General features: G+C 36.9%; 2 protein-coding genes across 8 annotated transcripts in view; both read left to right on the forward strand.

Annotated features, from left to right (window-relative positions):
• LOC133860119 (F-box/kelch-repeat protein At4g19330-like) overlaps positions 1-24,093 on the forward strand; it is a 54,705-nt gene that overhangs the window by 20,706 nt on the left and 9,906 nt on the right. For 5 of the 6 annotated variants that reach the window (XR_009898860.1, XR_009898856.1, XR_009898857.1 and 2 more), the window contains one exon: positions 5,243-5,340. The gene's annotated coding sequence lies outside the window, so the exon portion shown is untranslated. Of the gene's footprint in view, positions 1-5,242; positions 5,341-7,261; positions 7,283-24,093 lie in introns of those variants that run through there. The other variant, XR_009898862.1, reaches the window with a different exon arrangement.
• Positions 6,479-9,332, forward strand: LOC133860120 (uncharacterized). Of its 2 annotated transcripts, none has more exons than XR_009898863.1 (3): positions 6,479-7,737; positions 7,931-8,003; positions 9,113-9,332. XR_009898863.1 is itself a non-coding variant. In XM_062295783.1 (3 exons), exons 1-2 carry the CDS (start codon positions 6,574-6,576, stop codon positions 7,971-7,973), a joined length of 1,245 nt encoding a protein of 414 aa, XP_062151767.1. In that variant the 5' UTR covers positions 6,479-6,573; the 3' UTR covers positions 7,974-8,003; positions 9,113-9,332. The 2 variants fall into 2 exon arrangements, 1 of the variants encoding a protein (XP_062151767.1); XM_062295783.1 differs by having other exon boundaries at positions 6,479-7,775.

Genomic DNA, 24,093 nt, shown 5'->3' on the forward strand with positions numbered 1-24,093 from the left:
TTTTTTATTAACCAAATAAGTTTATATAGAGTTATAAAAGAAATGTGATAAACATAAACTATTCTCATAAAAATGTATTATATCACTAATATTTTATAGAGAAATATGATATTACTAATGCTTCGTAGAGACGTATCTATAACTATCCTATCACTAACAACAATTAATAAAAATAATAATACTCTCTCTCTCAAAACTTCCCTCTCCAAGAAGCTCCCCACCGTGAGCCACCGTTTGCCGGGGTAGGGAGGCTTCTACGGGTGCGTTTGGGATTGGGATTTCGTAGACAATAAATGAGATTTTAAACTTTTTCAAATCGTAGATAAAATTGTATTTTTTTGAAGACGTATATTTTTAAAGGCTAATTTGCAATTTTTTGTACTAGTGGTTCTCATAGCCTTTGAGCTATGGAGTTTTTTCTTTACTTTTATGTCTTGCTTTTTTTTTTTTTCTGACAGAAGCTACACAAGTAATCGGTGAGGGGAATGGACGTTTCTTGAGGTGTCTCCAGCAAAGATGTTCTGGCAGTGCGTTTTTTGGAGTTATTTTTTGGAGCTAGATCTGAGGTCTTTAGTTGATTTTCTCAAGACATGCGCCCTTCCAAGGTGGTTGTCGGTTTCCTCTGGTCCAGCAGCATCAAGCCACGGCCATGATGTGCAAGTGAATGCTTTTTTTAAAACACACAATTTTAAAGGCTAAAATATCATCAAAACCTTAACTATGTTTTTAAAAATCTAGTTTTCAAATCGCATATTTTAAAATTGCAAACAAAAATTGACCCTAAATAGAGTTACTCTCTTATAAATCATTTAAAAAAAAAAAAAAAAAAGTTTTAGAAATCTACTTATTATTCCTATCTTGTCATTCTCTAATCTCTATTGATCTATTTTGCTTCTAATTCTAATTTTGTCTTTACACGAAACACCGTCGGATAACTTACGCGCTACTATAGGTCGGTCTATTGATATTCTGGAACTTCTCAAATAACTCGCCAAAGAGAAGAAAGACGTTTTGGTTAAATAAATAAATGCGGCTGACGTTTTTATATAGGGAGGATGCCTAGGGCCACATGCACGCACTTTGAATCACAGGCCACAGGGAACATAAAATTTTGACTTTGTACTCATATCGATCTTCTTTTATTTGAAGGTAAAAGGACCAAAGACTCTTTTTTTAAAGTCTTCAATCTTTCATGGATGGGGCAAAACAAATAAAAGATATGTCTTGCATGCTTTTAACTAAAGGGGAAAAAAATAAATCGGGCGGGGAGCCTTTTAAAGCTAGAATCGGTAGGTAAAAGATGTCGAAAGAAGCAGCATCAGAAGCAGCCTTTTCTGTATTCTATGCTAAGAGACTAAAGATTCTTAATTATATATTAATTGTAACACTAAAAAGGAAGGTAAAGGACGTAGAAAGACTGGTTTACAAACAAGTATATATATATATATATATATATATATATATATAAAAAGAGCACTAACTAACTTTTTTTTTTTGTCATAATATTAATTTTTATCATAATTGAAGCCTTAATTAAAGAGCATCGATTAATTTTACTTTTTTTTGTCATAATCGGGGCTTTAATTATTTAATTATTTATTATTATTATTTTTTGTAAAAGAAGATGATAGCTACCAGTTGTCCACCTTGTAATGCAATGCTTTCAAGTTTCATCGTATCCTATATATATTCATAAACTAATAATTTAAAAGAGCAATCCAAATATAAAAGCTTATGTAGACATTTTTATTATTCAATAATAAATTAGTGTAAAAATTTGATTCATACCTAACGCTTTTCATGGAAGAAAAAATATAGTAAAAAGAAAAACTAAAAAACATAGTAATAATATAATACTGTAGTATTTTTCTGGTCAAATATGGATGAAAATGGTGATTGAGAGACATGAACACGGGCCTATAAAACCTGTTAATTTCTAACAGCTTTTACAGCTGGCCCAAAACCCATCTAACTTCTAAGTTCTAACTACAATTTGTTATTCACGTGGCTTGATGACAGCAACACTCTTGCACCCAATGCACCGTTTAACTTCTATCTTAATCGCCCCAAGTATACATGGAGTATACAAGAGATGTGTCTAATTAAGACGGAGAAGAAAAAAGAACAAGAAAATCATGAAAACTAATCACTAAGGAAGCTAGGTACACAACGGTCCAAGTGAACAAATGATAAAAAAATTAAAAAAAAAAAAAAAAAAAAAAAAAAAAAAAAAAAAGTTCTGATCCCCTCGATCGTCCTTTCTTTGTCTTAGAAATTTCTAAGACAGGACAAAAAAAAAAAAAGCTATAGCATTCTAATCCATGTACTTTGCAACCGTACCCTTTACTAAAGGCACCACAAGGTTACAAGTATTATTAACAGACATGCCGAAAACAATATAAAAAAGACTAATATTAATTAATATATGGCTATATCGAAATATCAAGTTCAAAAAAGCCAAACCAAATTAGAGAAGAAAAGGATGAATTTGGGAAGTGAGAAAGTTTAACGTACACTAACTTAATAAACAAGCTAGTGTCACTGTGATTCATGCTATAGTTAAATACAATAATTAACAACAAGAGCCTTTTATTTACCCGTCATGAACAAAAACTGCTACATCGATCACAAGCAGCCAAAGATTCTTTATCGATCTGACAGCAGTTTAGCTACTTTTTCTTCAGGTATCTCTCTCAATAGTCAATATAAGGGTCTTTTTTGTCCCCTGTGAAGAAAATAACAAACAGTACTCAGACAAAGGGGTGGGATATGAACAAGATTAGCAATCACAGCATGCAACTGGCAGAGCATTTTGATTTACACGAACATTAGATAAGTGGAAAAAATAATTCCATCCAGTTATAAGCGAAACCACAAATTCCATCGTTGGAGCACTCAACTGAAAGGAGCAAAAAGAATGCATGCGGAACAGAGCCATAATAAGCAAACCTCAGCTCTTAAAAAAATCTCAACTTAATTAAGACCCAATTTTTTAAAACAACAAATCCAATATTTTTTAGGGGTTCTTCGGAGGAGGAACAAGGTATAAATTTGAAATCCCTACTGCTAATCAAGAGAGAGTATAGAAATGCTTAAGGATGGAGGATGGTAAAAACAATAATATTATGAGTTAGTCGGTACTCTTTAATTAAAGCCTTAATTACTGTAAAAAATAAATACAAAGAATTGAATTTCAAGATAATAATGAGAAAAGGAAAGAAAGATGGAATATTGTTACATTAATTGTACTCCTAAAACAGTTACTAAGCTCATAATTTTACATGAACTTAAAATTTAGGCTAAGCTGTGAATTGTATATTAAAATAATTTTTAGAATAAAGTAAATTAAATTCTAGATAAAAAGAATTATATGTAGCTCAATACAAAATATGATATCGGTTGAAATTAATAAAAATAAATTTTGCAAGTTGTTCGGAACAAAATTAAGTATTTAAATACAAAAAGACCCCACTTAAATTTAGGGATAATTGTACTATTAGTCCTAGGGGTTGGCCTAATTACAAATCACTCATTGTGGTATAAAAAGTTTATGAAGAGTCATTCTGGTAAACTATAATTACAAATGTAACAAATCAGTCTCTAAACATGTTTTTCATCCACCAATAGGAAGCCGAATAGTAAAGGGGTATTGGTTGCCCAACGTGGCCAGGCCACCTCAAGCCCTAGTCGATGGGGGTGGCAGCACACCATGAACCTTTTTTTTTTTTTTTTGTACGAAAAACATGTTTAAAGATTGATTTGTAATTATAGTTAACCACAAAGACCCTCCGACCCAAAAAAAAATCAATGGTGCAACTATCTCTTAAATTTATCTCCGTACGCTTCAAAATCTATTGAGTTGGGCCTGATTCAGCAGGTTATATATTGCTTAAACTAGAAAACTCGAGCAAGAAAGATACCTATTTTTCATGAAAAGAAATATTGGGTTAGTATTAATTGCTTATAAGGTTGCATATTAAAATAATAATAATAATAAAAAAAATACTTAAGGTTAATGAAACAACATGCGGGCCGACACGGGTGCATGTCCAAAGATCCATCACGGACCCACCAGCTAACTATTACATGTGGGATCCGGCTTGCATGTAGTAGTTTAAAACTACCGCATGCATTAAAAAAATTTGCAAAACTTTTAATAAATTTAAAAATTATAAAAATAATAATAATTAAAAAGCAAAAATATAAAAACCTAAAAAAACAAAAAGAGTGGCCAACATTGCCCAAGGGGGTGGCCGGCCACCCCAGTCGGCTTTGGGGGTGGTCCGGCCACCCTCAAATGGCCAAAAAACAAAAACAAAAAAAGGTTAGGGTTTTGGGCGGTGGCCAGTCCACCCCCAAAGGCCTTGAGCCACCCCCAGATCGGCCGTATGAGGCGGTCGAAACCACTCCTAGACCCTTGAGCCACCCCCCAAAACCCAAACTCTTTTTTTTTTTTTTTTTGGCCTTTTGGGGGTGGCCGGACCACCCCCTGGCCAATAATAGGGTGGCCGGCCACCCCATTATAGTGTCATTTCTTGAGGCTCCCTTTCTTTTGAATTATTCCTTATGGAAATGATAGTATATCATGAAAGATATTATCTTGAATAAATAATTAACTTAAACATCTCCGCCATTCTTTTGTATGCAAGCATAGGCTTTATAAGATTTCCCCCCTTCCATGTTGTATAGGATCACAAACACATGGAATTTTCCTTGGTTATCATTATCTATCTTTGTCTGATCAAATTTTAGGAACATCCCTAGATTCTTCTTCTTCTTTTTTGACATTTTCTTCAATTTAGGAGGAGAACATTTATAAAATTAGAGGCTTTAGCTACAAGGAGGGACTAGTCTGGATCTCAATTGCATGTAGGTAGAAATATTTGTCAATAAAGCATGTAGCCAGACACTACATTAATTGTGGATATCTAGCGGCCACAAATCTTTCGCAAAGCTCATCACTTATAAACTATTAAACATATTATTCTTTCTCTAGTTTCTTTTCATTAAGGTATTGAAAATTTGAAGGTGTTGCACCTAAATTAGTAAATTTTGCATAAATATTTGTGGACATGACATTTTAGTTCTAAGCAAGATCGATAGAATCTATAAGTTCCTGATAGTCTACAGGATACTAGGTTGCTATCATTTGTAAAAAAGTTAACCTATTCCCCTCTAAATCTTGTTCTCGAGCATGAGGTACCTCTAATAGGACCTATGCTGATGTATGTTGAATTTGCAGGGGTAAGTAGATTCAGTGAAGAAATCAAGTAAGAAGGAAGTGAGTGGACTGTGGAGCAAAGAGAATGTTTTTGGATGACTGCAAAGAGAATTACGACAGTAGGTTGCTTTATTTATGTTCTTATGCAGGCACGTTATTGAGAGAAAGATCGCTACAATGTCCAATGCTGCTAAAGAAATATTTGAACTTGTGAATATTTTGGAGATAAGAGTCTAAAAAGTTTTTTTTTTTTTTTTTTTTTCATAAGCAAATCGTAAAAACGTTGTAGGCTTCAAATTTATGCACGATCATTTTTACTTGCCTTGGCATTTGATGTGCACCCAATTAATTCATGAGAAATGATTCATATCTTTCTCTTGTCCTTTTCTTAATTTTTCACTTGAATTTATGGGATCCAAGTGAATTTTTCATATGGGTCTTATAGATTTAATGGTGATTTACAAAAGTGAGAGAATGCTCATATTTTTTTACTTTTAAAATTCACTATTGAATTTGTGAGTCCACGTGGATTTCTCATATGGGCCTCGCAGATTTAATGGTGATTTGCAAAAGTGAGATAATAGAAAAAAGACAAGAGGATGATGTATATCACATCTTTAAATTAATTGGAAAAAATTTTACTTATCACCCTTGATCTTTCATCACTTTTGTAATCATACCCTCAAACTTTAAAAAGTGTTAATTTAAGGTTACAAATTTTTCAATTTTTTGCAATGTCTACAATTTCGTCAAAATTCAACGTTAAATTAAACAGTTGACGAGTAATATGGCCTTTATACTCCTAACATGTTTATAAATTTACAAAAATACTTTGATTTAATAATTTAAAATTACTCATGGGATATATCCCTTACAGTTTCTCACAATCTCGTACTCAAAATGTAGGAAAATTACAAGTGGCAGAGGAATTTACCTCTTTTAACAAGATCACAACGGGCAATGATCAAAGGGTTGGTTAATCTACAATATAACAATCAGGAGTCTAGCTTACTAATGAAAAAGAAAAGGAAAAGGACACTTTACGTTCACAAGGAAGATCCAGAAAGAACCAAAAGATTTTATATTAATTAATTATATGGATATGATGGAGTTTACTGGAAAGGTGGCATTCATGGAGCACAAAAAGTAGGCCCCTAGCCTGTTAGTATTACATGCATCTTCCCGTCTAGAACAGGATGTGATGTGGCATTTTCTCCTTCACCTACCCGAAACCAAACCTAATAATTCCCCATTCCACGCCACCCCCATTCCCGAGCTCCCCTTTACTCAAAGCAAACCCTAATTCTCTTCAGCGCAGCTTCTTCCCGAATCTTTCCGTTCCTTCATCAAAAATGGGGACGATGCTATTGCCTCCGTGGCAGTCTCCAAAATCAATTTCAATTGATGTTTTATCGACCCATAATACATGTCTTTGTCCTTCTAATTTTTTCTCTCCTCGTTCTTACAACTTCGTCTTCTGTGTGCCTGAGCCTGTGTGGGTGCCTGTGCCTGTGCCTGTGAAATATGGAAATGATGATGATGAAGAAGAAGAAGAAGAAGAAGAAGAACTTGATGATGAACATGAACATCACCATGAAGATGAAGATGAAGATAAAGATGATAGGAAGTATACGAAGTGGTTTACAATCAGTATTCATGCAGACGGTCCTTGCGAGGTCTACACTGAGGAAGAACCGCTCACTTCGTTTTTGGACGCCAAACTTCACGTGGTCAAGGGCTTTGCTGCCCTAGGCTCCCACGTCTACGCTTTTGGTGGTGGGCTGGCGATTCCATTCTGTCCATCCGACGTCTGCAAATTGGACGTTACCGGCCGTGGTGCTTACGGCTGCGACTCTGTTCCTTCGATGATTACTCCCAAATTCCTCTCGCACAATCTTGTTCTAGACGGGAAGATTTATGTTTTTTCTGCTCGCGGGCCAAGGGATATGCCGTGGGGTGAGGTTTTTGATCCCGATAACGGAAAATGGGAAGCCTTACCTGAACCTCCATGTGATTCGAGCTATACAATTTTTTCTGCAGCTCTTGAGAATCCAAACAGGATTCTTGTGACTTTCCATGTTTCGGGTACATGCAATTCTGCAATGTTTTGTGCCTACAATGTGCAGGGTCGATCTTGGGAAATGCTTGCTCCTGCTAAGCGCAATATCCACCGTCATTACCCTACAGGGGTTCCTCACAGGACGGTAACTGTACATAATACTTTATACTGGATCACTCTTGTAAATGATGAGGCATTATTGATTGCCTATAATTTAGACCTGGATACATGGCTAGAAGGGAGTCTTGAGGATTTTGGAATTTTCTATGACACACCAATTTGTCTTTTCCATTTAGAGAAGCAGAGGTTCTGCCTCTTACAATCGTTATCGCGTCGGATTACACCAGATGGAAATAGACCATCTGATGCTGATCTTTACTGCGTTGTAGTTAATGTGTCCCATATGCCCGGGGAGAACAGATTAGGCATATCGCTTGCTTGGAAACAAATGTTTAAGGTGGATTGTCCCTATCCGTTTTCAGATTGCCTTTTACTGTAAGTTTCTAGCTTGTTTTCCCATTTGATTGGAAATATTGAAAAATCTGGCGAGTCTCTTGTGAAAGAGATATATGTACGTGTGGGATTTGTGTGTATTTTAATTACCATGGGTTAATGTCTTGTGTAAGTGCTAATGGGTGTTAAACTTGCAGGCCTGAAATCAAGCAAGAGGAACTGCGAGGAGCAAATTATTAAGGCTTAATAGATTATAGTCTATAATATTAGGTATTCTCTATTTGTTCCATGTCCTTATGCATTCGATCACTTTACTCATGAGTAGATCATCACATTCTCCAATGCCCTAAAGGAATATGTTTTCTTCTTTCTTTTTGTGTTAGAACCGTTCTAGAGATGGCTGGATCGTAAAAGTATGCATGCACAAAAAAATATTGATACATTGTGGGGAGTGTTTATTATAGTGTCATTTCTTGAGGCTCCCTTTTGAATTATTCCTTATGGAAATGATTGTCTATCGTGAAAGATATTATCTTGAATAAATAATTAACATAAACATCTCCGCCATTCTTTTGTATGCAAGCACAGGGTTTATCAAATTTCCCCCCTTCCATGTTGTATGGGATCATAAACACATGGAATTTTCCTTGGTTATCATTATCTATCTTTGTCTGATAAAATTTTAGGAACGTCCTTAGCTTTTTATTATTATTATTATTATTATTACATTTTCTTCAATTTAAGAGGAGAACATTTCTAAAATTAGAGGCTTTAGCTTATCCAAAAAAATAAAAATAAAATTAGAGGCTTTAGCTACAAGGAGGACTAGTCTAGATCTAGATCTCAATTGCATTTAGGTAGAAATCTTTGTCAACAAATCACGTAGCGAGACACTAAATTAATTGTCGATATCTAGCGGCCAGAAATCTTTTGCAAAGCTCATCACTTATAAACTCCTAAACATATCATTCTTTCTCTAGTTTCTTTGCATTAAGGTGTTAAAAATTTTGAAGGTGTTGCACCTAAATTAGTAAATTTTGCACAAATATTTGTGGACATGCATGACATTTTAGTTTTAAGTGATGAGAAATATAAGAAGTATTAGGACACCTATAATTAAGTTCTTAATAGTCTACAAGATACTGCTAGCTAGGTTGCCATCATTCGTAAAAAAGTTAACCTATTCCCCTCTAAATCTAGTTCTCGAGCATGAGGTACCTCTAATAGGACCTATGGTGCTGCCATCATTTTTTGCCCTTAACCATGCTCTAAACCATATATGCACTTACTAGGACGACCTTATTTGATGTGCATATAAGAATGACCTGCTGTTGGTCATGTTTCATGTTTGTAAGTGCTAATGTATGTTGAATTTGCAGGGGTAAGTAGTTTCAGTGAAGAAATCAAGCAAGAAGAGTGTGTGGAGCAAAGAGAATGTTTTTGGATGAGTGCAAAGAGAGTTATGACAGTAGGTTGCTTTATTTATGTTCTTTTTTTTTCTTTTTTTTGAGAATCTTTTTTTATGTTCTTATGCAAACACGTTAAATTGATCAGAGAAGATCGCCGCAATGTGCAATGCTGCCAAAGAAATATTTTATCTTTTCTTTCTTTTTGGAGATGTAGTTTACTTGCCTTTGTATTTGATGTGCACCCAATAAATTTATGAGAAATGATTCATATCTTTCTCCTGTTCTTCTTCTATTCTTTCACTTGTAAAAATTACTATTAAATTTGTTGGGTTCATGTGGGTTTCTCATATGGGGCCTCACACATCTAATGGTAATTTGCAAAAGTAAAAAAATAGAAAAAGGATAAGAGGATGATGTATAACGTACATCACTAAATTAATTGGAAAAATTTTATTTACCATCATTGATCTTTTATCATTTTTATATTATATTCTCAAACTTTAAAAAGTGTCAATTTATGATTACTATTTTTTAATTTTTTGCAATGTCAACAATTTTGTCCAAATTCAACGTTAAATTAAACGGTTGACGAGTAAAATGTTCTTTATACCTTTATGATGTTTACAAAATTATAAAAATACTTTGATTTAATAATTAATAATTTTTTTTTTTAAAAAAAATAAATAAATAAAGTTTGAACCCCCGGGGGTCACAAACTGTCAGTGGGTCACATTTTTTCAAAAGTTTTTTGGAAGGATGGTTAATTTGGAAATTTTGTTTTTCTGTTAGGATTTAACATTAAATTTAGAGAAGATCGATGGTTGATATTGTCAAAAATTAAAAGTGGGTGACCCTAAATTGACATTTTTATTTTATTTTATTTATTTAAGTTTGAGGGTTTCATTATAAAAGTGATGAAAGATTATAGATGGTAAGTGAAGTTTTCTCAATTAATTTACTTTCCTTCTTTTTTTTCTAGGCAATTAATTTACTTCCTTAAGAAGGTTAATCCTACGAGAAATGCTAGGGGTACTAAATTTTTTACTAAGAGATGGTTATTAAGATAATGTAGAACTTATTCATTAAAGATTATCAAAATAATTAATATAAAGAAATAATACGGGTACCAATGAATAAGTTTTACATTATCTTAATAACTATTTCTTGAATTTTTAGAATCAGAATTGAATTCTTATTATGTTTACGTATTTCAAGGCAAATAAATGTGTTTGGATGAAGAATAGAATTTAGATTCTTGTTTGAATTTGTGTTTGAGTGTTAGATTTTTGAGATTGAAAAATATTATTTTTTAATGGTAAGAAATAATTGTAAGTTTGAAAAGTTGTGTATAATGATTGCATTGATCGGTGTTGTTAAAAGTAGTATGAAATAATGATTTAAATAATAATTATTTATTATTAAAAATATTAAAAATTGTTGTTTGATTTAAATATTGATTATTTAAAGGGTTTTAAAGTGTTGGACCCACACGTTTTTTGTTAAACTTGACTAAGTTTAAATCGTAATATGTAAGTTAAAGTTGACTCGTTGAATTTGTAAATATAATATCTAGATTATATATCGTAATTTTGCATCTCAAGGTATATATATATATATAATTAAATTATAATGTTAACAATGATAGTAATAGTACCCAGCCAAAAAAACGTGCCTTCCCAACTAGTATGTATATATATTCGACTAGACTCGCCTAAGAAACAATTTATTAACTTTAGAAATAAGAATAACAATTATATATATATATGATAATTTTCTTTAACTAATTCTTTTGATGTAATAGCATAGATATAATCTTCTCTAAAGTATTTTTTAAAGAAGAGTAAAGCTCATGTGACTTCGTAACATGACATTACTACTTTTTAAAGTGATGGTACATAGCTAACAGTACTTAATTATTAGGTTCCCTGCATATATGCAAGATGTATCATTTATTAACTTGCAGATGCAGGCAATTTGCCCATCTGTTGTGCCAATAATATATTTTAGTGTGTGTTGTTTAATTTTTCTTTTTCTTTTTCTTCCTTTTTTTTTAACTTAAAAAAAATTTATGGAAATTTCAAAATTTTCCAAAAAAGTAGTCATTGAATTTTGATGTATCAATATATATTAATGTTTGGAACTTGGTTGCTGCGGAGTTATTTTCATTTTTTTGGCAAAAAATTAAATAAAATTTTTCTTACCTAGCTTTTTGATGAATGGTAAGAAATTATTTATTTATAATTTAGATTAAAAAAAAATCTTACCATTCACACGGTACGAAATCTTTTATATATTTATTTTATAATTTAGAGTTGTTTTAAATATATATATATATATATATATATATATATATATATATATATATATATATATATATATATATATATATATATATATATATATATATTGGATGAATTAAAGCCTTTCATTGATCAAACACTGCATACAAAGTCTCTCCAGTAAACTGGATGCAAAGGTCCCAAAAGGGAGGAAAACACTCCCAGCCTAGCCACCAGAACAGAGACCAAACAATTACAACAAAACCAGACAGAATTTACGAGTTCTACAAGTGAACAAGCTGAGCATTAAGCTGGCTGGTCGTCTTGAAGTTCCTTTTAGCCATGTTCCTGGAACCATTTTCCCACTTGATTTGCCTCACCAAAACCTCTTCAATTCTGAGAAATTGCCATGACATAAGTCATTTTTCAACTTCCACAAATGATAAACCAAGGCACCCAAGCAGAGTCTGCATAAATTCACCCACAATCTCCTCAGTGAGCTTTTCCACACTCCAACTCACCACCTCATGATCCCATTCAACAGCAGGATCAACCACCTGGCAATCTCCCATAAGTTCATAACAGCCCTCCAAACACGCCTGCTAAAGCTGCAGTGGAAGAATAAGTGTTCCACACTTTCTGGTTCTGCATAACAAAATAGGCATAAAATGTCCCTGCCATTGCCCCAACTAGGCAACTACAAAGCTTAACCTTCGTGACAGGGCCCCTCTAAACACTAAATAGAGCATAAAACTATATTTACTTATAAAAAAAAAAAAAAAAAACCACTAACCAGAGCATAAAGGAATGGCAAGGGATTGCCATTGAGAACCACACCATCTTGAACCAAGGAACAACCGGTTTTTTTCCTCTTAAACTATCCCAAGTCTCGGCACAAGAGTAAATTCATAATTTTACTTTCTTGTTTATAGTTATAAATATGTTTACTTGACTTTTTAAAGCTTTTTGGTGAGAATCTAATTATTGTTTAAATTTCCGTCGGTTGGAAAGTTCGTCATCCCACGAGTGAGCAAGCTAAGTAGGAGTGGGAAATTTGGTTTTACCTGTAAACATAGTCTTCTTGTCAATACTTATTATTTTATGGCGCTCTCTTCATGTTGCTTTTCTTCTTTTTAAATTACAAGCCGGGCATTCTTCAGTCTCTCTTTGAATCTGCTATAAAGCTGATATATATGGACATGTCCATGCATGCATATTTGATCTGTACGACTGCATTTTCCGACATTTTTGTTGATGCTATTTTTCGCTTGATGACATGGCAGCTTTTGATTCGTCTCTCCGCCTGTAACCTGAAACAAAACAAAGGCCCGCCGGGGGTTGGCCGGCGGAACCTCCTCCGACGCCCAAGTCAGTTGAAAGAGTGAGAGAGAGGGATGCTTATATCTTAGATCCATACCTCTTAGATGATAGGCATATATATAGACTCCTTTTTACTGTTGATGCATAGCAAAAGTCTTGTTATTGTACAGTGTGAACAGTGACCAATAAGGTGTGAAGATATTGAGTATGGTGCTACATGCTGATTTCTGACCTGATTTGACAAGTACTAAGATCCTAATAAATGCTAAGGATCCTAGTGACTCCCGACCAACCATATGTTCCCGAGACTTTGGTCACTCCCAACCAACCATATGTTCCCGAGACCTTGGTCACTCCCGACCAAGCATATATTCCCGAGACCTTAGTCACTCCCGACCAAGCAAATAATCCGAGTGGTTATTCCCAACAGACCATATAATCCCGACCAAACGTACCTTCCCGAGTGGGGAATAATAATTTCACAACAATTTTCCCTTTTCTCATCCTCGATCCTCCTTTCTTCTGATGATCTTGTGAGGGTTTGTTATATTTAGTGGGTTTTTTGGTCTATGATTTATTAATTCCAAGTACTGTTTAATTTATTTATTTCTGAAGAACTAGAATGATTAGCCACAAAAGCTTTTGGATGTTTGACATACTTATTTTCCCGTCCTTGGGAGAGAGAGCCATGCGTCACTACAAAAAAGGCGGCGTTTCCCAACGTGTATGCCAGTTCATCACATCACTAACGGTTCGCGACGTACAATTAGCTACGTGAATTCCACATCTTTGATCAGGTCGTTGGGAAATGCACTTAGCGACATGGTAAAAGTGGTCACGTCGCCGGTTTGTGACGTGGTAATTTATCCACGTTACAAACCGCTAACGACATGGTTTTGACACGGCAATATCATTTGTGACATGGCAATTTCGCCACGTCACAAAACCTAGCGGCGTGGCAAATTATACCATGTCATAAAGAGTTGTAACGTGGTATAATGTGCCACATCCCTGGGTTTTGCGATGATGCAAAATTGCCACATCACAAAATGATGACATGACTAAAAATTGTTGCCACTTCGTTACTATTAATGATGTGGTGTAACATTGCCACGTCACTAAACCTTATCGACGTGGGGAACAGTGCACATCACAAAATGTGCTGACGTGGCACATAAGTGCCATGTCAGCATTTTTTTAATATCCAGAATATATTAACCTAGAAGTCAATTTACCTAGACAATTTACCTTTCCATTAATCCAATAAGAAATCTACTGCAATTCACATTTTCAAAAAATATCAACAATATATATAATTAAAACGATTCAAAATCAAAACAACAGTTTCAAGAAACATAAAATCTGGCATAGTGATGAACAAATTAACAAAACACAAGTTATATAGAAATTACAAAATAGAAACAAAAAAATACATTCAGACCACTTCTTCAATCTAGTTGATCTTCATTGCCAAGATGTTCAAGAATCTGCGACGGCTGTACAGCCAGTGTGGCATTCCTTGCAAATTATAAAACAAACAGATTCAGTAAATAATTAATATGATAGAATGCATGTCAAGTCCAAATCATTGATCAACAAATTCGTTTACACAAACGTAATCATACCTATAGACGATCTGACACCCAAAGGCAGTGTACTACCTCTGTCTAGCATTGCGGACTGAGGATTGAGCGGGATCACGGAAGGCACATATCCTGAGACAAGCATTGACTAAAGCTCACGGAAACGGGCTCCAAGTCCAGACGTACTGACCGGTCATCCTCTATTGTTGTCTGGCTTGCAAAGAGCATTTCGTCTTGTGTAAACATTGGTTGCCTTTGAGTGGATGACCGTGCCTGTGAAGGGATGTAGCATGAGCGTGTCGTCCCCCGTACAAGCAAAACATTTGGCCCAACTTGTCGAACCCTTCCCGCATACTCGGGCTTGCCAAGCACCTGTTCATACACGTCATTTGGTGCCCATCGCACCGTGCCTTAAGTCACGCTATATGAAGCACCAATTTCTTCTTTAAACATTCACCAAGTATCAATAACAGTATGTATCAGACTTTGTAATTTGTCAACATGTGACCAAGAGATATTATCAGAAGATAATTTTCAGCAAAGACATGATTCAAATCAAAATTGAGTCATAAAAAAGTGAAATCATAAAAATGAGCTGAGCAAGAGAACATGATAGTTGAAATGGAAAAAAAAAAAATTCACAAGAATAAATGAATAATAATTGGTAAGTCCCAAATCATGCACCTCAACATCAGTACTAGAATATAAGAAAAGTTCATCTTCTCCAATCCTCAACCGGTTAGCTCTGTTTCCAATTTGCTCAACACTCTGCCACAAGGAAGAAACAATAGGGAAGTTACATATAAGCTGCACAACGGGTGCTGGACGACCAAGATCATGCCCTTCAGCTATTAATGCAGCAATCTTCCAATCAAAAGTAAGAAATGAAATCAGAACAGAATTATTAATAGATAAAATTACAAGTGAAACCAAAAGTTGTAGAAAAGTCAAGATCCTTAGCAATTTTATGCAAGAAAGGTCATGCATGCCCCACAATGCTCACGACGAAATGTGATCCTTAAAAAAAAATGTATACTTGCAATAACATACACTTTTTTTTTTCTTTTTTTTTTTTTTTTCCAGTTTTTAAAACGTTTATAAATATACAATCTTTTTAAAACTTCTATTGAGATTCTTCTATTTTGTTGTAACCTGTGCTTAATTTTGTGAGAAATTTGTGTGGTTGCAGTGGACCTTTCTGACATTTATAGACTCAGCTTGGAGCGTTGAGAATGTGATATACGTTGGTTACCCTGGCAATCCTTTATCTGCATTTTGTGAGACCAGAAAACAGCGTTTGGATAGGAAGAAGCAACAGACAGACATGAATGTTTTCTAGTGTTTTGTTCTTGGGCCCAAGAAGGCTGGAAAATCTGCATTGTTGAATTCTTTTATTGGAAGGTATTCCGAGTCATCCTTTTAAATCTGTTACTTTCCCGTTAATTTCGTTTTTGTGACCAAGTAAAATTATAACATTGGTTGTTGATGAAATGGGAATTGCAGGTATTTTTCTGATAAATATACTTCAACCGGCATTTTAACATTTTGCCGTGGATCCTAATTCAAACATATTATACTTTAACATTTAAAACGAAAATATCAACGAAAATCAACCCATCCGAAAACACATGAAAATTATTACCCATCAAGACATCTAAAATCAGGATAACTCTCGAAATATAGAGCTGTATTTCAACTACCTAATGTAAAGAATCAAACGGTTGTCTCAAAAATTATCAACAGCAGTTCAAGATTTACAATGAAGCCTTTCCTAGAATTAACAAAAATCAACAGGATCACCAACCTAAAACTTTACACCCAAAAAAGCACGCATACCCGTCCACTACCAATGCCTTGTGATCTTCAAAATAGCATGATCATGATTGGCCATTTTTAAATTTATGATATTATTAAGTGCATAACATAATACAATTAAAAAAAAATCGTAAATTAAAATTTATTAACTAACTTGTACGGCCTGTACAGATACCCAATGGCATACTCTTAAAAAGTGTAGCCATCGTACACTCCTTGAATTGAGAGTAATCATTGACACATCTAAGCATGGTGTCTTGCAGCTTGGTACAGATTCCGGAAAAATGACTGTTAATCATTCGCTCCACATCTTCATGAATTGCTGACTGTCATTATATAATAAAATAAAAATGCTCATTAGTTGATATTTAAGCATTTGCTCAATAGCTTTTTCCAAGAAATGCGGACAAATGGCTTTAAATAACAAATTAATACCTCATCATTTTCATTGAAATGCTCATGATCATTGCGAATCAGCTTCGGAATACGGCTCAACGATTCTTTTCCGGTATTACTTATAATAAAACAAAAGGTATTTCTGCAATCACACTAAGGACATAGTCTTCTGTTCTATTTATAGAAGAGTGAAAACAACTTACATGAATAAAATAAAGTTTAACAAGTACAAGGAGACAGAAAATACAAGATGAACACGTGAAGCAAGAAGGTATGGTTAGATACAGAAGGAAGCTAAAGTGAAAGACAAGTCTTAAGTCAGGAAAAGTGTGGTGTATCTTCTGTAGCTTCTGCATCTTCCAGTTCTGAAATAGGTGGCTGCAGGTTCATGTGAGCAGTAGCTTGAGAACATGGTTCAGCAGGAGGTGGTGTAATACTCCCCCTCAATCGCAGCGGTTGCAGGCAAACGTTGAGATTGGCTCGAAGATGAGCGAAGTGAGTGGAGGCCAAGGGCTTAGTGAGGATGTCAGCCAATTGATCTTTGCTGGAAAGGAACTTGACAATGAGGGATTTCTGAGCAACTCGATCTCGCACAAAATGTTAGTCAATTTCAATGTGTTTGGTGCGGGCATGAAAAATAGGATTAGAAGTTAAATAAGTGGCACCAATATTGTCGCAGTGTAGAATGGGAGCAGTAGAGAGGAAGATGCCGAGTTCTTTGAGAAAGGATTGAATCCAGAGCAACTCAGCAGTGGTATTTGCTAAAGCTTTGTACTCAGACTCAGTGCTAGAGTGAGAAATCATGGGCTGTTTTTTGACAGTCCAGGAAAGAAGGTTGCGACCAAGAAAGATGTAGTAGCCGGAGGTAGACTTCCAGTCATCAGGGCAGCTTGCCCAATCCGCGTCAGAGAAGGCAAATAATTGAGAGGAGGGTGTTGGTTTAATGAGGAGCCCATAGGAGAGAGTATTTTTGAGATAGCGAAGGATCCTTTTGATGGCAGTCCAATGAGTGTCACGAGGGGCATGAGAGAATTGAGAGACTTTGTTAACCGCAAAGGCAATGTCCGGGCGAGTGAGTACGAGGTAGTGGAGAGCACCAACGGTGCTTCTATAGAGTGTAGTATCAGACATGGGAGTGCCATCAAATTGGCTAAGAGGAGAGGAGGTTGACATTGGAGAGGAAACCGGTTTAGCAAACTGTATAGAGGTTCTTTTGAGTAGGTCGGCTATGTAACGTTGTTGGCAGAGGTGAAGTCCTGTAGGTGACCTGTGGACTTCGGCACCTAGGAAGAAGTTTAAGGAACCAAGGTCTTTGATGGGAAAGTCAAGAGAGAATGAGTGAAGAAGAGAGTCTATGAGAGAGAGTGAGGAGCCGGTTAGGATGATATCATCCACATAGACCAAAGCAAGAAGGTGAGTACCTGTAGAGACAAAAACAAAATAGGGAAGGGTCGGCTTTAGAAGTAGTGAAACCGAGTTCAAGGAGGCGAGTGCTGAGGCAAGAAAACCATGATCGGGGGGCTTGTTTGAGCCCATACAATGCTTTCTTTAAGAGGCACACAGAGTTGGGAAATTGAGGATGTACAAAACCAGGTGGCTGGGCCATATAAACTGTCTCACTAAGAAAACCATGGAAAAAGGCGTTGTTGATGTCAACTTGTTCTATTGGCCATCCAGAAGAGACAGCAAGGGAGAGAACGGTTCGAATTGTAACAGGTTTGATAACAGGGCTGTAGGTTTCCCAGTAATCAATTCATTCATGTTGATGGAAGCCTTTGGCAACAATACGGGGCTTATAATGATCAACACTGTCATCCGCCTTTCGCTTGATGCGATAAACCCATTTAGAGCCGACAATGTTCATGGAGGGTGTAGGAGGAACAAGGGTCCAAGTACCATTTTTCAAAAGAGCATGGAACTCTTCAGCCATGGCATCTCGCCATACAACATGTTGGACAACAGAGGTGTAGCATGTGGGCTCAGTTTCAGGATTGGAGGTGGTGACAGTAAAGGCTTGAGGTAAGGGGTATTTGGAAGTGCCATTGGGTAGGAGGGTGGGTTTATGGATGTTGTTTTGGGATCGGGTAGTCATGAGGTGAGACCGAAAAGAGGGTACAGTAGAGTCAAACGTTGAGGTGGAGTGGGAGAGGGTTTGAGAGCGAGTGATCATGGGGTGTGAGCGAAGAGGGGGAATAAATGGGGTAGATTGAGAAGTGGGAGGAGGGTCACATGTAGTTTGAGAATTGGACGTGGGAGTAACAGCATAGGACAAAGTGTGTAGAGGAGTTCTAAGAGAGGATGTGGTAGTATTGTAAGAAGTTAGTGGGAGGGCAGTGTGTTGAGGAGCTCTAGGAGAGGATGTGGCAGTGGTGGGAGTAGGAGAAGTGGTGATAGTTGGTTGAGTAGCTCGAGAGGGAAAGGTGGCAAGAGACTGAAGGGTGTGACCAAGGGGCAGAGGGATGGGAAAAGAGGAGGACATAACACGTGTTGGAGAGGAGGAAGTTCATGGGGTATGAGTGGAGAGACACGGGTTATAGGAATTTTGAGGAAGAAAAGGGGAAGGAAGTGGTAAGAGGCCGAGTAAAGAAGAGGGAGATGGGTCAGTATGTGATGAAGATTTTTCGAAAGGAAAGGCTTGTTCATTGAAGAGTGTGGTGTATCTTCTGTAGCTTCTGCATCTTCCAGTTCTGAAATAGATGGCTGCAGGTTCACGTGAGCAGTAGCTTGAGAACATGGTTCATGCGTTCAACAGGAGGTGATGTAATACTACTTGTGCGAATTATATCCACCATCCAATAAAAAGGACTACTCGGAGGACAATTCTTAGTCCAATCACATAATTCATAACCCTTATGACGTAGACTTAGTTCTCTATCAAACATATTTTTGTTCCTATTTCGCCACTCTACTACTAGATGGATGAAATTGGTCCGATCTCTTGAGTCGAAGAATAGTGGATGAAATAGCCGAAAGAAACTAATTTCTTTCACAACATTTATGTCCTTGACATCAAGTCCCTTTGCATATATTGCAGAAAAAAAAAATCGAAATCTATAGGTTTTCCAACCAACTCATTGTCAGCATTCACCAACTTATTTCGCATGTTGTCAGCCACCAAACGCCTGAACTGCACGGTATCACTTTTGATACCAGAAATAAGACATTCCTCACTTGAAGCAAACACGGGAAGATATGCAAAAGAAACTGTCAAACTGTTTGCATTAATGCGAACATTCTCAAACACATCTCCGCAGTAATAGTCTAATAAGTGATAGCTTCGCAAAATATGAGCAATTTGTCTGAAAATACACCTTCCATCATCTGCGAAGCCTAAGAGACTACGTCCAACATCATACTTGAACAAAGTCCACGGAGGGTTTGGAACAGCTAACCATTCTTGAAAGGTCTATACAAAAAAAATAAAAAAACACTCTAGTTAGTTTAAAAACAAGTTAGTTGATTCATTAGAGAGAGAGAAAACTTATGTATTCTTGAGTGTTGGCCGGCACTTCAAGAGGAGGAGAGGGAACCATCATAAGGGGTCTATCAAAGAAGTCAACAAATGTTGGAACACCTGGTAGAATTTGTGTGCCCTTGAACATCTTTGAAAAATTAACAGTCTTCATAGAAGGCATGTTGGGTGCTGTTTGGGAAAATGGAGATTCAAATTTTTAGAAAACTGTTAACCACTACTTGAAATTGGTATATATGGTCAAATGTTCTATGTGATGAGAATACTGTTAACCACTCTTTCAAGGCCTAGTTGACATGCTCATATTAAAGGCAAACAATCATTCTCAGGATAAAGAAGCATGAAGTTGTCTATCAAAATCAAGAACTAGAGATTTTAAACAAGGTTAGAAGGAAATTACTGGAAGAGTTGTTCACAAACAAACAAACAAACTAACTAACCAAAATAATATCTGCAATGAAAATACTACAATACTATCTGTCATCCAAAGTCTCACCATTGTTCACACGAGGAACAGGGTCCCCGGCAGAGTCCTTGTCTTGATTCCCTCCGTCCGTATCCAACTCATCATCCACAACATCATTTTTCATCACAAATTCATCCAATAAAACATCCACAGCCGAAGTACTAGCTCCAGAAACCCCTAACTCCGTCGAACGAAGAGGGCAAGTATCTACGGCCTCCTCAAACATTTCCTAATCCACCAAGGGATCATTCACAGGATTAGAAGTAGAACTACATTTACCGATAGTACCATTACCACTCCCAATCGATTTTCCACGACGGTGACCCCATTTATATTCATTTTTTGATGGAACAAAGTTTGAAGTATTGAAGGTTACGTTACCCAGAGAACTGCTCGAATCCCTCCAATTCGAGTTCTTCACTCTGCCATCCAAAGTCTCACCATTGTTCACAGGAAGAACAGGGTCCCCAGCAAAGTCCTTGTCTCGATTCCCTCCGTCCATATCCAAACCATCATCCACAACATCATTTTCCACCACAAATTCATCCGGTAAAACATCCGCAGCCGAAGTATTAGCTCCAGAAACATCTAACTCCGTCGAACCAAGAGGTCAAGTATCTACGGCCTCTGCAAACACTTCCTCATCCACCAAGGTATCATTCACAGGATTAGGAGTAGAATTATATTTACTGATAGTTCCATTACCACTCCCAATCGATTTCCCACGCCGGTGACCCCATTTATATTCATTTTTTGATGGAACAAAGTTTGAAGTATTGAATGTTACGTTATCCAGAGAACTGCTCAAATCCCTCCAATCTGAGTTCTTCACTCTGCCATCCAAAGTCTCACCATTGTTCACAGGAGGAACAGGGTCCTCGGCAGAGTCCTTGTCTTGATTCCCTCCGTCCATATCCAAACCATCATTCACAACATCATTTTCCACCACAAATTCATCCGGTAAAACATCCACAGCCGAAGTACTAGCTCCAGAAACCCCTAAATTCGTCGAACCAAGAGGGCAAGTATCTACGGCCTCCTCAAACATTTTCTCATCCACCAAGGGATCATTCACAGGATTAGGAGTATAACTACATTTACCGATAGTTTTATTATCGCTCCCAATCGATTTCTCACGACGGTGATCTCATTTATATTCATTTTTTGATGGAACAAAGTTTGAAGTATTGAAGGTTACGTTACCCAGAGAACTGCTTGAATCCCTCAAATCCGAGTTCTTCACTCTGCCATCCAAAGTCTCACCATTATTCACAGGAGAAACAGGGTCCCCGGCAGAGTCCTTGTCTTGATTCCCTCCGTCCATATCCAAACCGTCATCCACAACATCATTTTCCACCACAAATTCATCCGGTAAAATATCCACAACCGAAGTACTAGCTCCAGAAACCCCGAAATCCATCGAACCAAGATGGCAAGTATCTACGGCCTCCTCAAACATTTCCTCATCCACCAAGGGATCATTCACATGATTAGAAGTAGAACTACATTTACTGATAGTTCCATTACTACTCCCAATCGATTTTCCACTATGGTGACCCCATTTATATTCATTTTTTTATGGAACAAAGTTTGAAGTATTGAAGGTTACGTTACATAGAGAACTGCCCGAATCCCTTAAATCCGAGTTCTTCACTCTGTCATCCAAAGTCTCACCATTGTTCACAGGAGGAACAGGGTCCACGACAAAGTCCTTGTCTTGATTCCCTCCATCCATATCCAAACCATCATCCACAACATCATTTTCCACCACAAATTCACCCGTTAAAACATCCACATCCGAAGTACTAGCTCCAGAAACCCCTAACTCCATCAAACCAAGAGGGCAAGTATCTACGATCTCCACAAACATTTCCTCATCCACCAAGGGATCATTCAAATGATTAGGAGTAGAACTACAGTTACAGATAGTTTCATTACCACTCCCAATCGATTTCCTACGACGGTGACCCCATTTATATTCATTTTTTGATGGAACAAAGTTTAAAGTATTGAAGGTTACGTTACCCAGAGAACTGCACGAATCCCTCCAATCCGAGTTCTTCACTCTGTCATCGAAAATCTCACCATTGTTCACAGAAGGAACAGGGTCCCCGACAGAGTCCTTGTCTTCATTCACTCCATCCATATCCAAACCATCATCCACAACATCATTTTCCACCACAAATTCATCCGGTAAAACATCCGCATCCGAAGTACTAGCTCCAGAAACTTCTAACTCAGTCGAACCAAGAGGGCAAAGTATCTATGGCCTCCGCAAACATTTCCTCATCCACCAAGGGATCATTCACAGGATTAGGAGTAGAACTACATTTACCGATAGTTCCATTACCACTCCCAATAGATTTCCCACGCCGGTGACCCCATTTATATTCATTTTTTGATGGAACAAAGTTTGAAGTATTGAATGTTACGTTATCCAGAGAACTGCCCGAATCCCTCCAATTTGAGTTCTTCACTCTGCCATCCAAAGTCTCATCATTGTTCACAAGAGGAACATGGTCCCCGGCAGAGTCCTTGTCTTGATTCCCTCCGTCCATATCCAAACCATCATCCACAACATCATTTTCCACCACAAATTCATCCGGTAAAACATCCACAGCTGAAGTACTAGCTCCAGAAACCCCTAAATCCGTCGAACCAAGAGGGCAAGTATCTACGGCCTCCTAAAACATTTTCTCATCCACCAAGGGATCATTCACAGGATTATGAGTAAAACTACATTTACCGATAGTTTCATTACCACTCCCAATCGATTTCTCACGACGGTGACCCCATTTATATTCATTTTTTGATGGAAAAAAGTTTGAAGTATTGAAGGTTACGTTACCCAGAGAACTGCCCGAATCCCTCCAATCCGAGTTCTTCACTTTGCCATCCAAAGTCTCACCATTATTTACAGAAGGAACAGGGTCCCCGACAGAGTCCTTGTCTTGATTCCCTCCGTCCATATCCAAACCATCATCCGCAACATCATTTTCCACCACAAATTCATCCGGTAAAACATCCACAGCCGAAGTACTAGCTCTAGAAACCCCTAAATCCGTCGAACCAAGAGGGCAAGTATCTACGGCCTCCTAAAACATTTTCTCATCTACCAAGGGATCATTCACAGGATTAGGAGTAAAACTACATTTACCGATAGTTTCATTACCACTCTCAATCGATTTCTCACGACAGTGACCCCATTTATATTCATTTTTTTATGGAACAAAGTTTGAAGTATTGAAGGTTACGTTACCCAGAGAACTGCCTGAATCCCTCCAATCCGAGTTCTTCACCCTGCCATCCAAAGTCTCACCATTATTCATAGGAGGAATAGGGTCCCCGACAAAGTCCTTGTCTTGATTCCTTTCGTCAATATCCAAATCATCATCCACAACATCATTTTCCACCACAAATTCATCCGGTAAAACATCCACAGCCGAAGTACTAGCTCCAGAAACCCCTAACTCTGTCAAACCAAGAGGGCAAGTATCTACGACCTCCGCAAATATTTCCTCATCCACCAAGGGATCATTCACAGGATTAGGAGTAGAACTACATTCATCGATAGTTCCATTACCACTCCCAATCGATTTCCTACAACGGTGACCCTGTCC

The sequence above is a fragment of the Alnus glutinosa genome, chromosome 2, assembly GCF_958979055.1.
Source record: "Alnus glutinosa chromosome 2, dhAlnGlut1.1, whole genome shotgun sequence".
Taxonomy (NCBI): domain Eukaryota; kingdom Viridiplantae; phylum Streptophyta; class Magnoliopsida; order Fagales; family Betulaceae; genus Alnus; species Alnus glutinosa.

Excerpts from the sequence above, each read along its gene's own strand:
- LOC133860120 (XM_062295783.1), top strand. The coding sequence starts at position 6,574 with ATGGGGACGATGCTATTGCCTCCGTGGCAGTCTCCAAAATCAATTTCA. Across the intron at positions 7,776-7,930 it reads TTTTCAGATTGCCTTTTACT|GCCTGAAATCAAGCAAGAGG; the intron begins GTAAGTTTCTAG and ends TTAAACTTGCAG.